At 47.2% G+C, this 13,553-nt stretch overlaps 2 protein-coding genes across 2 annotated transcripts in view; one reads left to right on the forward strand and one right to left on the reverse strand.

The window, feature by feature from the left end:
• The first annotated feature begins 1,147 nt into the window (after positions 1-1,147).
• Positions 1,148-13,553, forward strand: part of VDR (vitamin D receptor) — a 194,086-nt gene continuing 181,680 nt past the window's right edge. Inside the window, exon 1 of the mRNA XM_077297888.1 lies at positions 1,148-1,297. The gene's annotated coding sequence lies outside the window, so the exon portion shown is untranslated. The remainder of the gene's footprint in view (positions 1,298-13,553) is intronic.
• LOC143818480 (uncharacterized) lies at positions 9,253-11,437 on the reverse strand. Its single transcript, XM_077299778.1, has 6 exons — positions 11,352-11,437; positions 11,188-11,262; positions 10,994-11,080; positions 10,680-10,893; positions 10,428-10,587; positions 9,253-10,316 (listed from the first exon to the last, which is right to left on the reverse strand). Exons 1-6 carry the CDS (start codon positions 11,394-11,396, stop codon positions 9,299-9,301), a joined length of 1,599 nt encoding a protein of 532 aa, XP_077155893.1. The 5' UTR covers positions 11,397-11,437; the 3' UTR covers positions 9,253-9,298.

Raw genomic sequence — 13,553 nt, forward strand, 5'->3', positions numbered from 1 at the left:
TGCGGGGATTCCGCACACCTAGGAGTGCATTGATCTGCTTACTTCCCGCACGGGGCTGTGCACACCATGCGGGAAGTAAGCAGATTACGTGCGGTTGGTACCCAGGGTGGAGGAGAGGAGGCTCTCCTCCTCGGACTGGGCACCATATAATTGGTCAAAAAAAAAGAATTAAAATAAAAAATAGTCATATACTCACCTTCGATGGCCCCCGGAGTGTTCCCGCCTCTCACCGCTGCATGCTGCCGCTTTGGGTCCTATAGATGGTGTGGTTCAGGACCTGCGATGACGTCGCTGTCTTGTGATTGGTCGCGAGACCGGTCATGTGACCGCTCACGTGACCGCGACGTAATCGAAGGTCCTGAACCACACCATCTAGGAACGGACACCGCTGAGGATATCGGCTGTCTGCAGAGGGTGAGTATAACCATTTTTTTATTTTTTTTATTATTTTTAAACATTCTATCTTTTACTATAGATGCTGCATAGGCTGCATCTATAGTAAAAAGTTGGTCACACTTGTCAAACACTATGTTTGACAAGTGTGACCAACCTGTCAGTCAGTTTTCCAAGCGATGCTACAGATCGCTTGGAAAACTTTGGCATTCTGCAAGCTAATTACGCTTGCAAAATGCTAAAAAAGACGCGAAAAAAACGGGAAAACAATGCAAAAAAAAATGCGGATTTCTTGCAGAAAATTTCCAGTTTTCTTCAGGAAATTTCTGCAAGAAATCCTGACGTGTGCACATACCCTAATGCAGTGGCCAGATATAAGCAGGGAAAAGGAGGGCCACCGCAACTCGAGGGCCACTGCCTTGTGACTGCCCCCCAGGCTGAAAATTGCCAGCCAGCCCCTGATTATACGGTAAAGTGAATGGTATAAATCCGAACTACACCTGGTCCATAAATACAGCCCTCACAACTACGGCCACAAAAAGTTATAGCTCTTGGCAGAAGGGGAAGAAAGTGCAAAAACCCTAAAAACCGGTCCCAGCAGGAAGGGTTAATAGAGCCCCCGGTGACTGCGAGTGTTTATGAGTAGTAGTCGCTGTAATAACACCCAGTGCTTGTCACGTAGTGAAGGGTTAACCCGTGCAGCCCCCGCCCCGCCGGTGACAGTGCAGCCTGTGACTGGGGCACGTACCGTGCTGTCAGCCGCGGCCTCCGCCCACTGCCGGGACATTCCCCTCTCTCCTCCCGGCCGGGGAAACTTGTCACGTCCTTTCGTGTTTTCCCCCAGTTCCTGTGACTGGAAGCTGCGTGTACCGAGAGCGCTGGAGCCGTGGGGTCCGGACACAAGGTAATGCCCTAACTACGGCAGTGAGTAGCGGGGACTGCCTCTGCTCCGGGCACAGACACGTTACTGTCACTGACATTCACTTCTCCCTGTGACCACAGCTTGTAGTAACTGGAAGCGGCTGGTGCGAGGCAGCATGTATGGCAGGGAGGTGTGTGTGCTGGGATTAGTAGTGCTCAGCCTGCCAGGTCCTCCATGATACAAGGTGCTGCGGTCACTTCTGCCGCCGCTCTGTCACCTACTCCTCAGCCCCGAGACGTCCGCAGTGGTCTCCATTGTGTGACATCTCTTCTGGAGAAATCTCATAGAGAACTTGTGTCAGGACCCGAGAGCTGCTGCAGGGTACAGGGGCGCCATCCTCACAGGGTGCCATCCCCACAGGGCGCCATTCCCACCTGCACAGGGGCGCCATCCCCATCCCCACAGGGCGCCATTCCCACCTGCACAGGGGCGCCATCCCCATCCCCACAGGGCGCCATTCCCACCTGCACAGGGGCGCCATCCCCATCCCCACAGGGCGCCATCCCCATCCCCACAGGGCGCCATCCCCACCTGCACAGGGGCGCCATCCCCATCCCCACAGGGCGCCATCCCCACCTGCACAGGGGCGCCATCCCCACAGGGCGCCATCCCCATCCTCACAGGGCGCCATCCCCACAGGGCTCCATCCCCACCTGCACAGGGGCGCCATCCCCACAGGGCGCTAACCCCACAGGGGCGCCATCCCCACCTGCACAGGGGCGCCATCCCCACAGGGCGCTAACCCCACAGGGGCGCCATCCCCACCTGCACAGGGGCGCCATCCCCACAGGGGCGCCATCCCCATCCCCACAGAGCACCATCCCCACAGGGCGCCATCTCCACAGGGGCACCATCCCCACCTGCACAGGAGCGCCATCCCCATCCCCACAGGGATGCCATCCCCACCTGTACAGGGGCACCATCCCCACAGGGGGCTATCCTCTTCCCCACAGGGTGCCATCCCCATCCCCACAGGGTACCATCCATATCCCCACCGGGCGCCATCCCCACCTGCACTGTTCTTCCCAGAAACATCTCATCTGTCTGACGTGTTTCCATGTATTAGGTTTTTTTGTCCGTTTACTTTTGCCTTTTTTTTGTTCTGCTCTGACTTTCTGGAGAATGTAATTCAATGAACATTAGAAGAGGAGATGTCAGACAAAAATAGGCAAGTCACCATTCTCACAAATCCTGGGCACCGCCACTGGCAACGTCCGGCATTGGGATGTGGCTATACAGTGCCACTAGAAAGTGAGGGGAGCGCAGGAGTAAGGAACGGTATCTGCACTTCTGGCCTGGGGTCTGGATTTTAGGCATAGACTGGTCTGTGGTCTGGGTTTAGCAGTCTGGTCGGAGAAGTGTGTTTAGGAATAGTCTTAGCTTGGGGTCTGTATTTAGGGGTAGTGTGAACTGGGGGTCTGTATTTAGGGGTAGTGTGATCTGGGGGTCTGTATTTAGGGGTAGTGTGATCTGGGGGGTCTGTATTTAGGGGTAGCCTGATCTGGGGGGCTGTATTTAGAGGTAGTGTGATCTGGGGGGCTTTATTTAGTGGTAGTGTGATCTGGGGGGCTGTATTTAGGGGTAGTCTGATCTGGGGGGCTGTATTTAGAGGTAATGTGATCTGGGGGGCTGTATTTAGGGGTAGTGTGATCTGGGGGGCTGTATTTAGGGGTAGTGTGATCTGGGGGTCTGTATTTAGGGGTAGTCTGATCTGGGGGGCTGTATTTAGAGGTAATGTGATCTGGGGGGCTTTATTTAGGGGTAGTGTGATCTGGGGGGCTTTATTTAGGGGTAGTGTGATCTGGGGGGCTTTATTTAGGGGTAGTCTGATCTGGGGGTCTGTATTTAGAGGTAGTCTGATCTGGGGGTTGGTATTTAGGGGTGGTCTGATCTACGGGTCTGTACTTAGGGGTAGTGTGGTCTGGGGGTCTGTATTTGGGGTAGTGTGATCTGGGGGGCTGTATTTAGGGGTAGTGTGATCTGGGGGTCTGTATTTAGGGGTAGTCTGATCTGGGGGTCTGTATTTAGAGGTAGACTGATCTAAGGGTCTGTATTTATGGGTAGTCTGATCTGGGGGTCTGTATTTAGGGGTGGTCTGATGTGGGGGTCTGTATTTAGAGGTAGTCTGATCTGGGGGTCTGTATTTAGGGGTAGTCTGATCTAAGGGTCTGTATTTACGGGTAGTCTGATCTGGGGCGCTGTATTTAGGGGTAGTGTGATCTGGGGGTCTGTATTTAGGGGTAGTCTGATCTGGGGGTCTGTATTTAGGGGTAGTGTGATCTGGGGGTCTGTATTTAGGGGTAGTGTGATCTGGGGGTCTGTATTTAGGGGTAGTCTGATCTGGAGGTCTGTATTTAGTGGTAGTCTGATCTAAGGGTCTGTATTTAGGGGTAGTCTGATCTGGGGGTCTGTATTTAGGGGTAGTCTTATCTGGGGGTCTGTATTTAGAGGTAATCTGATCTGGGGGTCTGTATTTAGGGGTAGTCTGATCTGGGGGTCTGTATTTAGAGGTAATCTGATTTGGGGGTCTGTATTTAGCGGTAGTCTGATGTGGGGATCTGTATTTAGAGGTAATCTGATCTGGGGGGGCTGAATTAGAGGTAGTCTGATCTAAGAGTCTGTATTTAGGGGTAGTGTGATCTGGGGGTCTGTATTTAGGGGTAGTGTGATCTGGGGGTCTGTATTTAGAGGTAGTCGGATCCGGGGGTCTGTATTTAGAAGTAATCTCATCAGGAGTGTATTTTGAGGTAGACTGTTCTGGGATCTGCATTCAGGGGTAATCCCAGCTGAGGTCTGGATTTCGGGGTAGACTGCTCTGGAGTCTGTATTTTAGGAATAGTCCGGTATGGGAGCCTGTATTAATTAGTATGTTCTGGGTGGAGGGGTGGTCTGCTTAAGAATTGTCTGTTCTGGGGTCTGTATTTAAGGGTATTCTGCTCTGGAGTATATTGTTAGGGATAGCCTAGCCATGGGGTCTAGATTATTATAGTCTGATTGGGGTCTTTATTTAGTATTTTGGTTGAGGGATACATGTAGTAGTGCCTGCCTGTTGATCGGTTCTGGGGTGGTCTGTTGCTCTAATTTGTAGATAATCTAGTCAGGGTACGGGCAGGGGGGTTGGGTTGTGTTTATTTAGGAATAGTCTGTTCTAGTGTCTATTTACTGGGGTTATCCAGTGATTCAGTGAAGATACATTATCACCTACCCACAGGGTAGACAATGACTTATTTTCTATGGATCTGCTGGAATAAGGGAATAAATTAAGTTGCGGCCGGGCATACACATTGCTGCTCCATACTAACGGGCATGAAAGTGCCCCATTTTACCAATCGGATCCCAGCGGTTTGACCCCCAACAGTCTATAAGTTATCTTCTCCAAAGGGTCTGTGTTCGGCTACTTCGGTGGCTGGGATCTATATTTGTATAAGGGGGCTGGTTATGTTCTGGTTTATTGTATTTCTTTTCTGGCATTATGTCTGGAGTTCACCGCTCCAGCGTTTTTTGTTTTGTTTACATGCTGGTGTGATATCACTAATGTAAGTTCCCTGCCCCTGGCCATATACTTACCAGGCGCTGTCTGCAGCTCTTCCCGGTGCCACTCAAGTCACGTGTCACCATCTTATGACCACAACTTCTGACTGACCGGAAGTCGTATATAACGGTCACAAGTCTCAGGTTCGTTCCTACTCACGATTAAATTGAACGAATGCAATCTGATTGAAAAATCGGATTGCATTCGTACCATTGTAATCCTATGCTTCTGTTCTCATTGGCATTTTTTTCTTGCTACGATCGGTTCACGAATGGATAGAAAAAAAAAGCGCAGCATGATGCAGATGCATGCGAAATCCGGATCGCACACACCCATATAAGTTTATGGGTACGTGTGAAACATCACACTGCACTCAGATATCACCCAAGTGCAGTTCAATTCCCACTGACACCGGCAGCAGAGGAGATGGAGAAATTACTTTTTCTGTCTCCTCCGCACCTTTGCTGCGATTCTAGCTTGCGAGAAGATCGGAGCACAGAGCACTGACACTTGGCTCACGCTCACAGCAGATCAGGAGCCGAGGGTCATTAGCATATCGCATCAGATGCCTACCCTAATGTGACTCCGGCTTAGACGGCGGCTGGTAAGTATAATACTAGAGGCAAGGAATTTAGATTAGTGACACCACTCCAGCGCTGCAATAAATGCAATAAAAACACAAAACGCTGGAGTGGTGCTTTCAATGTTTTCTAAGGCTGCTGTCACACTAGCAGTATTTGGTCAGTATTTTACATCAGTATTTGTAAGCCAGAACCAGGAGTGGAACAATTAGAGGAAAAGTATAATAGAAACATATGCACCACTTCTGTATTTATCACCCACTCCTGGTTTTGGCTTACAAATACTAATGTAAAATACTGACCAAGTACTGCTAGTGTGACGGCAGCCTAAATGAGTGAAACATGAGGCTAATGATTTTAGGCGAGGTGTGCCACATATAGCACTTTATTCCTCGTCCGTAGAATCTTTTCTGGCCATTATGTCAATAGTTGGAGGACCATTGGTTTAGGCTGCTGATAAATTTTTGACAATTGCTTGTTTTTTTCTTTGACAGCACTAACTCTGTGTATTTCCAGTTCATTACCCCAGATTTTTCCTGAGGATTTGCTGTTTAACCACTGCAGGTCCGCATGCAGTTTAGCCTTTACCCTCTGCAGCGGTTTTGAATTGGGTGACCATGCGGACCTGTCATGGAAAGGGTGGGGTGTGAGAAGTTTTCATGTGGATTTGTGGTGTTTAATCCACAACAAAAACCTTGTGTACATGCTTCTAAGCTGGCCGTACACCTGAGGTCTTATGGTTTTTTTTCACTTTTGTGTGATTTTCATCAACGTTCTGGATCAGATGCCCATCAGCGTTCGGTCAGTGTGCCCACTTTTACCATCAGTGATTTCTTGTATGTAAAACCTAAAAACACCCCTGTAAACCTACTACCCATTACAGAGTTAAAAACGGACAGCAGACAGATTGCAGACCGATGCCAGCCGTGTGCTGTCTGTGATTTTCATGGACCCATAGACTTGAATTTTGATTCGTGACAGAAATCAGACATGTCTCTGTATTTTTTTTTAATTTTTGCTAACACATAATCCACAGAAAACATGGACATATGAATGGCCCCATATATTATAACAGGAACATGTTCTATTGGTGAAAACCGCAGACCACAGAAGTCTGGATAAAGCATTAGGCTGTGTTCACACAGGCCGCTTAGTTTATCGGAAAAGTCATATCTGTAAGGCTAGTTTCACACTAGCGTTTACTGCATTACGTCGCAAATCCGTTTTTTTGCCGAAAAAACGGATGCGTCAAAAAATTGAAAAACGGTGACAAACGTATGCCACGCATCCAGCATTTCGACGGATCCGTCGCAAATCCGCTAAACGTTTCCGTCGAAAATACTGGATGCGTTGCATACGTTGTATCCGTTTTACCATCCGTTGTATCCGTTTTTCCGACGGATCCGTTTTTAAAAGGGGAGGCTCCCAAAATTTGATTGGCTACTGGAAAATTTGAAAAACTATATAGTACTGTATTTACAGCCCATCTTTGTGGGTTTTAGTTTTGTGGCAGCGATGGAAGGTGTTCTTGGGAGGATTGCTAGTTTGGTTACCGACGTTATCTTTGAGACAAATCGCCTGGATATCATAGTGCGGGAGAAGGAGGCGGCAGCGGAAAGGCGTAGGATGCTTCTGCAGCAACGGAGACGAAGACGAATGTGGATTCATCCGATTAATCAACTACGGATGACCCGGGGTGTCCAGTCCACTCTGTACCTGGAGTTGCGGCACAATCCACACAAATTCCACAACTACGTGCGGATGAGGATTGAACATTTTGATTTTTTGCTTGCAAAACTGGAGGATGTCATCCGAAGACAGGATACAAGGATGAGGCTTGCCATCACACCGGCGGAGCGGCTGATGGTGACCCTGCGGTAAGCCTCTTTTTTTTATTTCATTGCTGATATTGAATGTTATATTACATGCTGCAGAAAATACTGCGCTGGCATATTGCGCACTATTTTCTGCAGCATGTAGTTTTGGTTTTCTTGGCGGACATTCAACTGCTTTATTTAAATGTCATTGCTGATATTGAATGTTAACAGACTGCAGAAAATACTGTGCTGAAATATTGCGTTGCATTTTCTGCAGTTTTTTTTTTTTTTGGTTTTTTTGGGTTTGATGACATGCAACTGCTTTTTTCCTGTCATTGGTCATTTTGAATGTTATATTACATGCTGCAGACAATACTGCGCTGACATATTGCGCACTATTTTCTGCAGCATGTAGTTTGTGTTTTCTTGGCGGACATTCAACTGCTTTATTTAAATGTCATTGCTCATATTGAATGTTAGATAACAGACTGCAGAAAATACTGCGCTGAAATATTGCGTTGCATTTTCTGCAGTTTTTTTTTTTTGGGGTTTTTTGGGTTTGATGACATGCAACTGCTTTTTTCCTGTCATTGGTCATTTTGAATGTTATATTACATGCTGCAGACAATACTGCGCTGACATATTGCGCACTATTTTCTGCAGCATGTAATTTGGGTTTTCTTGGCGGACATTCCACTGTTTTTTTACACCGGATTCATGCTGGTTTTATTGGGTCTCCTGTCATTTTAAAAAAAATTAACAGTGCCATATTATAAAAAATTGCACAGACAAACAATTTTTAACATTTTTTTTTTTTTTTTTTTTTTATAAAGTTTCCTAGCTACGGGTGAATCTATGACTTCGCTCCATTATCAGTTCAGGCTGGGCATTTCAACTATCTCTGGAATAGTGAAGGACACATGTCGGGCTGTTTGGACCACTTTGCAACCAGAGTATATCCCCCAACCATCCACGGAAATCTGGTTGCGAAGTGCTGAAGAGTTTCAGCAAATTTGCAATTTCCCTAATTGTGTGGGTGCAGTTGACGGGAAACACATAAGGATTGCGAAACCGGCAGGAACAGGATCGGAGTATTATAATTATAAGAAGTATTTCTCCATCGTCCTTATGGCTATTGCAGACGCCAACTGCAGGTTCCTTGCCGTGGACATTGGAGCGTATGGACGGTCCAACGATTCGCAAGTGTTTAAAAACTCTCCGATGGGTCGTTGCCTTTATGGAGAGAGCTACGATTTCCCGCCAGCCAGACCACTGCCAGGAACAAATGACCCAGCCCTGGAATATGTCTTTGTAGGTGATGAAGCCTTTCAACTGTCGCTGCACCTACTGAAACCGTACAGTAGCCGGAACTTAAACCATACCAAGCGGGTCTTTAATTACCGGCTTACTAGAGCACGAAGAGTAGTGGAGTGTTCCTTTGGCATATTGACGGCGAAGTGGCGAGTTCTGCTGACGGCTATCAAGCTGAAAACAACAACTATAGACGAGGTAGTTAAAGCCTGTGTGGTGCTCCACAACTTTGTCCTGTCAAAGGAGCCCGTTTCTTTGGATGATGAAGAGTTGGAGACCACCTTGTGGGACTACCGCAGCAGCTCGGTTCGCTCTACAAGTTCAGTTACAAGGATGAGGGACCAGTTTGCCGATTATTTTGTCTCACCTGTCGGGCGGATCCCGTGGCAAGACATGATTGTGTAACCTGTTTCCCATGTGTAACCTGTTTCCCATGTGTTTTGGTTATGTAAAAAAAGTGTTTCTGCCCCCCCCCCCAAAAAAAAGGCCCAAAAGCGTGGTTTTCTTGCTAGTAAAACCATTATGTTATACCCTTTACATGTCTGGTGTTTGTTTTTATTAAACCTTTTTTTATTATATTACCTTAATAAATCCACACACACACAAAGAGTAGAATTGTAATCCGAATTTTATTTTAACTTTTTTTTTTTTTTTTTTTTTGGTTTGCAAAAAAAATATATATATATTTTCCAACATTTTTATAGAAAAATTAGAACATTTTTTAGAATCTTATTTACACACTTTACAAATTTTCAAAGTGTTGGGTGGAGATATGAGAGGAGGATGTGCCGGAAGGTTGGACCACGTCGATAGGTGGGGAAACCCTACTTGTTTGGGGTGCAGTGGAAGTGGGGGTTAAACCAAGAGGCTGACCAGAGGGGGGTGGTGTTGGGGTAGGTGGAAGAGAAAAGTTCAGTAAGGAAAACATTGGGGAAGTAATTTGGTCTAGGGGCCGGGATTGTTGTGGGGACTGGGTCGGGTATTGTGACTGGGTAGGGTAGTGGGAGTGGCGTGGGGTTTGGTAATGGTGCTGGTGTGGGGATTGGAGCTGGGTTTGGTAATGCTGCTGGTGTGGGTATTGGGGCTGGGTTTGGTAATGGGGGGTATGGTGTGGAAATGGGGCCTGGTGTGGAATTGGAGTGGAGGTGCGGTGAGGTGTGTGGGTCGATTCATTAATGGCCTGCAGTGCAGCATTATGGCAGGTATTCATTACCCGCATCTGTTGCTCAAAAGAAAGCTTCTCCATGCTCATGAGCATGGATTGGAAAAAAAGGTTGGCCGGATCGGGACTTACAGCTGAATGCAGCCTATCCAAGCGACTGCTGGTTTCCTGGCTTGTTTCACTGATGCGTGATTGCACCATGTTGAAACCAGCAGTCACTTGCTCTCCCAAAATTTTGAAAGAGCCTTGGAAGGATGCATTCAGGTGTAAGAACTCAGGAGCATAGCTCCTTTCCTGACCCCTCTGGCGCTGCCGCCACGAACCTAATGGTGGTGTCGAGGTGGCAGGATCAGAGGGGTGGGGTAAAGGGAACGCTAACTGTTCAGCATCAGATGCGAGCAATGAAGCCTGCAATAATGCTCCACTGCTTGGGGCGGATGAAGTGGAGGGGACAGAGGGGTCAGAGGAGAGGACAGAGGGGTCAGAGGAGGGGACAGAGGTGTGGGGCCTACCGACGTGGCCCTCAGTGGCGGACTCAGGAGGGATCGCTCCAGAGGGCGCAGAGGAAGATGCAGGCGCCCGGTGGCTGGAGAAGGTGCTGTGAAAGAAAAAACAAATGAAATTAATACATTGGAATGAAAAAGCCCTGACTGAAAGCAAACTAAGTAGACAGGTTAACATGGTTATTAGTGGGCTGTAGAATACTTACACTCTGCTTAGCATTGTTCGCCTCAGGAAGGAGAGGGCCTGGCCATATTTATATTTGCTCCTCTTCCTTCCTGCAGAGCCACTCGGGGCCTTCATCTCATCATTGAATTCCCTCTTAAAGCGATCCCTCAGTGACCGCCACCGCTTCCTAATCTTTCCAACTGTGAAGACAAGAATCAAAAGAAAAAACCAAAAATGGTAAATGCAATACATTACAGTCAGCTCAAAACATCACTGGAAAGTGAATACTTACCTAGTTTGCTCTGCTGCTGAGGATGAAGGCTCTCCCGCCTTGGAAACAGGTTGCGACACACTTCGTCCCAGAGCCGACGGGTGACACCGGTATCAGCATGCCTGCGGTCAGCCATGTTCCACAGCGGCTCCCGCTCGCGAACCTCCTCGATGAGACAATCGATGTCAATGTCATCATCATCATCCTCCTCTTCTGCGGGAGCACGCTGTGAAGCCTGTGTCAAAAAAAAAAAAAAAAAGGAAAACAAACAAATTAGTACACTGAAATACTAAAGTACCAATAGAATCCCCCTCCCCCCCAAAAAAAAAACTCACTGATGGCCGACCGTGGCGACGAGTCCGCCGACTCTGGGACTGTCTGGGAGAGCCTTCAGCGGCAGCAGCAGGAGCAGCAGCAGCAGCCTGAAATGAAGGAAACAAATTCTCAGTTAAGGTAGGCAGGTGTTTAGTAATCTGTTTTGTGTATGGTGCAGTGTGATGTGCGAAGCAACTGTTTCACCACTACTTACACTTGGTTCCTCCTCCACTTGCATCTCTCCACCCGTCTCGCCCCCTTCTGACAGCTCCTCATCTGATTCAGCTTCCTGTTGAAACATAATGTATGCATGTAGTTATCCATAAAAATTTAATTTAAAGAAATTTAAAAAAAAAATAAAATTTTGTGTTAACTTACCGATACACGCTGTTGCTGTGGAGGAGGGCTGTCAGAAGAGGACATCGTTTTGTGGTCCTGGTGGGCAGTGGCTGTGTCCTGGTGGGCAGCGGCTGTGTCCTGTTGGGCAGTGGCTGTGTCCTGGTGGGCAGCGGCTGTGTCCTGGTGGGCAGCGGCTGTGTCCTGGTGGGCAGCGGCTGTGTCCTGGTGGTTCTGTAAGTTAAAGACACACTTGCAATCTGCTCGACACATTGAAGTAGCAGATTGGGGTCTTCAAAACTTACTTCTAGCTCTTTAGCTGTGGTCCTGGTGGGCAGCGGCTGTGTCCTGGTGGGCAGTGGCTGTGTCCTGGTGGGCAGCGGCTGTGTCCTGGTGGGCAGCGGCTGTGTCCTGGTGGTTCTGTAAGTTAAAGACACACTTGCAATCTGCTCGACACATTGAAGTAGCAGATTGGGGTCTTCAAAACTTACTTCTAGCTCTTTAGCTGTGGTCCTGGTGGGCAGCGGCTGTGTCCTGGTGGGCAGTGGCTGTGTCCTGGTGGGCAGCGGCTGTGTCCTGGTGGGCAGCGGCTGTGTCCTGGTGGTTCTGTAAGTTAAAGACACACTTGCAATCTGCTCGACACATTGAAGTAGCAGATTGGGGTCTTCAAAACTTACTTCTAGCTCTTTAGCTGTGGTCCTGGTGGGCAGCGGCTGTGTCCTGGTGGGCAGTGGCTGTGTCCTGGTGGGCAGCGGCTGTGTCCTGGTGGGCAGCGGCTGTGTCCTGGTGGTTCTGTAAGTTAAAGACACACTTGCAATCTGCTCGACACATTGAAGTAGCAGATTGGGGTCTTCAAAACTTACTTCTAGCTCTTTAGCTGTGGTCCTGGTGGGCAGCGGCTGTGTCCTGGTGGGCAGTGGCTGTGTCCTGGTGGGCAGCGGCTGTGTCCTGGTGGGCAGCGGCTGTGTCCTGGTGGTTCTGTAAGTTAAAGACACACTTGCAATCTGCTCGACACATTGAAGTAGCAGATTGGGGTCTTCAAAACTTACTTCTAGCTCTTTAGCTGTGGTCCTGGTGGGCAGCGGCTGTGTCCTGGTGGGCAGCGGCTGCGGTCCTGGTTTATCTGTTATATGTATAATGGATCTATAGTTAGACCACCCCCTGAACTAGGTAATGTTCAATGATAAACACCCTACTAAAATGATGTCAGAAATGTTCATACAGGTGAACACCAAAACCCCCCCAAAAAGTTGCACGTTATACCATTCATTTCCATGTCCCAAAAAACAAAATTTTTTAATGTTAACACCATGAAAAAATATATTTGACACATTTTATTTAAAATAAATAACCTCTCCCCCCCCCCCAAAAAAAAAAAAATACTTTACAGGTTAACCTTTATTAAAAAAAATGAGCCCTCAACCAACCCTGTATTGCATGTGTAACCATTGGTACATACACCAGTTTTAAATTTACCTTTATGAAATAATACTACGGACATTTTTTTAATAAACATTTTATTATAATTTTTTTTTTGCACTTTTTTTTTTAAAAATCACAAGGAGCTGACATGCTCTTTATTTTAAATACAAGTACTTCAACTGCAAATGGTTATAACTGTAATAAAAAAAAATTCAACACTTTTATTAAATAGAAAAACCCCACACTCACACATTCAAACCACAAGCTGCACACCGCTAGACTTTTTTAAAAAACACATCAGATTTAAAAAAAAAAAAAAAAAAAAAAAAAAAAAAATTTAAACCACATGCTGCACAGACCACTATACAGTCAATACATCAGAAAAAGGCAAATAACCAATTATACAGCATGGACAAATGCACATGCCATCAACAAGACGTACCCAAAAAACATGCATGGTATGTGTCCACATTCAGGATCGCATCAGAATTTGGGCAGGATTTCCCATCAGTATTTGTAAGCCAAAACCAGGAGTGTAAAAATTAGGTAAAGTATAATACGAAAACAGGCACACTTTTGCTTTTATCACCCACTCCTGGTTTTGGCGTACAAATACTGATGGAAAATCCTGACCACATCCTGATGCAATCCTGCACATGGACACATACCCTCCCACATGAACAGGCATAAAATTGGCAAAGGCATAATATGGTGCAGGCACATGGTACAAAAGCACACAGCCGTCCAAAAATGCACACATACACATGCACGCACATAGCTTTATGCAAATACACATATGTACAACAAAGGCAGAAAGGTGAA

This window comes from Ranitomeya variabilis, chromosome 3 (genome assembly GCF_051348905.1).
Source record: "Ranitomeya variabilis isolate aRanVar5 chromosome 3, aRanVar5.hap1, whole genome shotgun sequence".
Taxonomy (NCBI): domain Eukaryota; kingdom Metazoa; phylum Chordata; class Amphibia; order Anura; family Dendrobatidae; genus Ranitomeya; species Ranitomeya variabilis.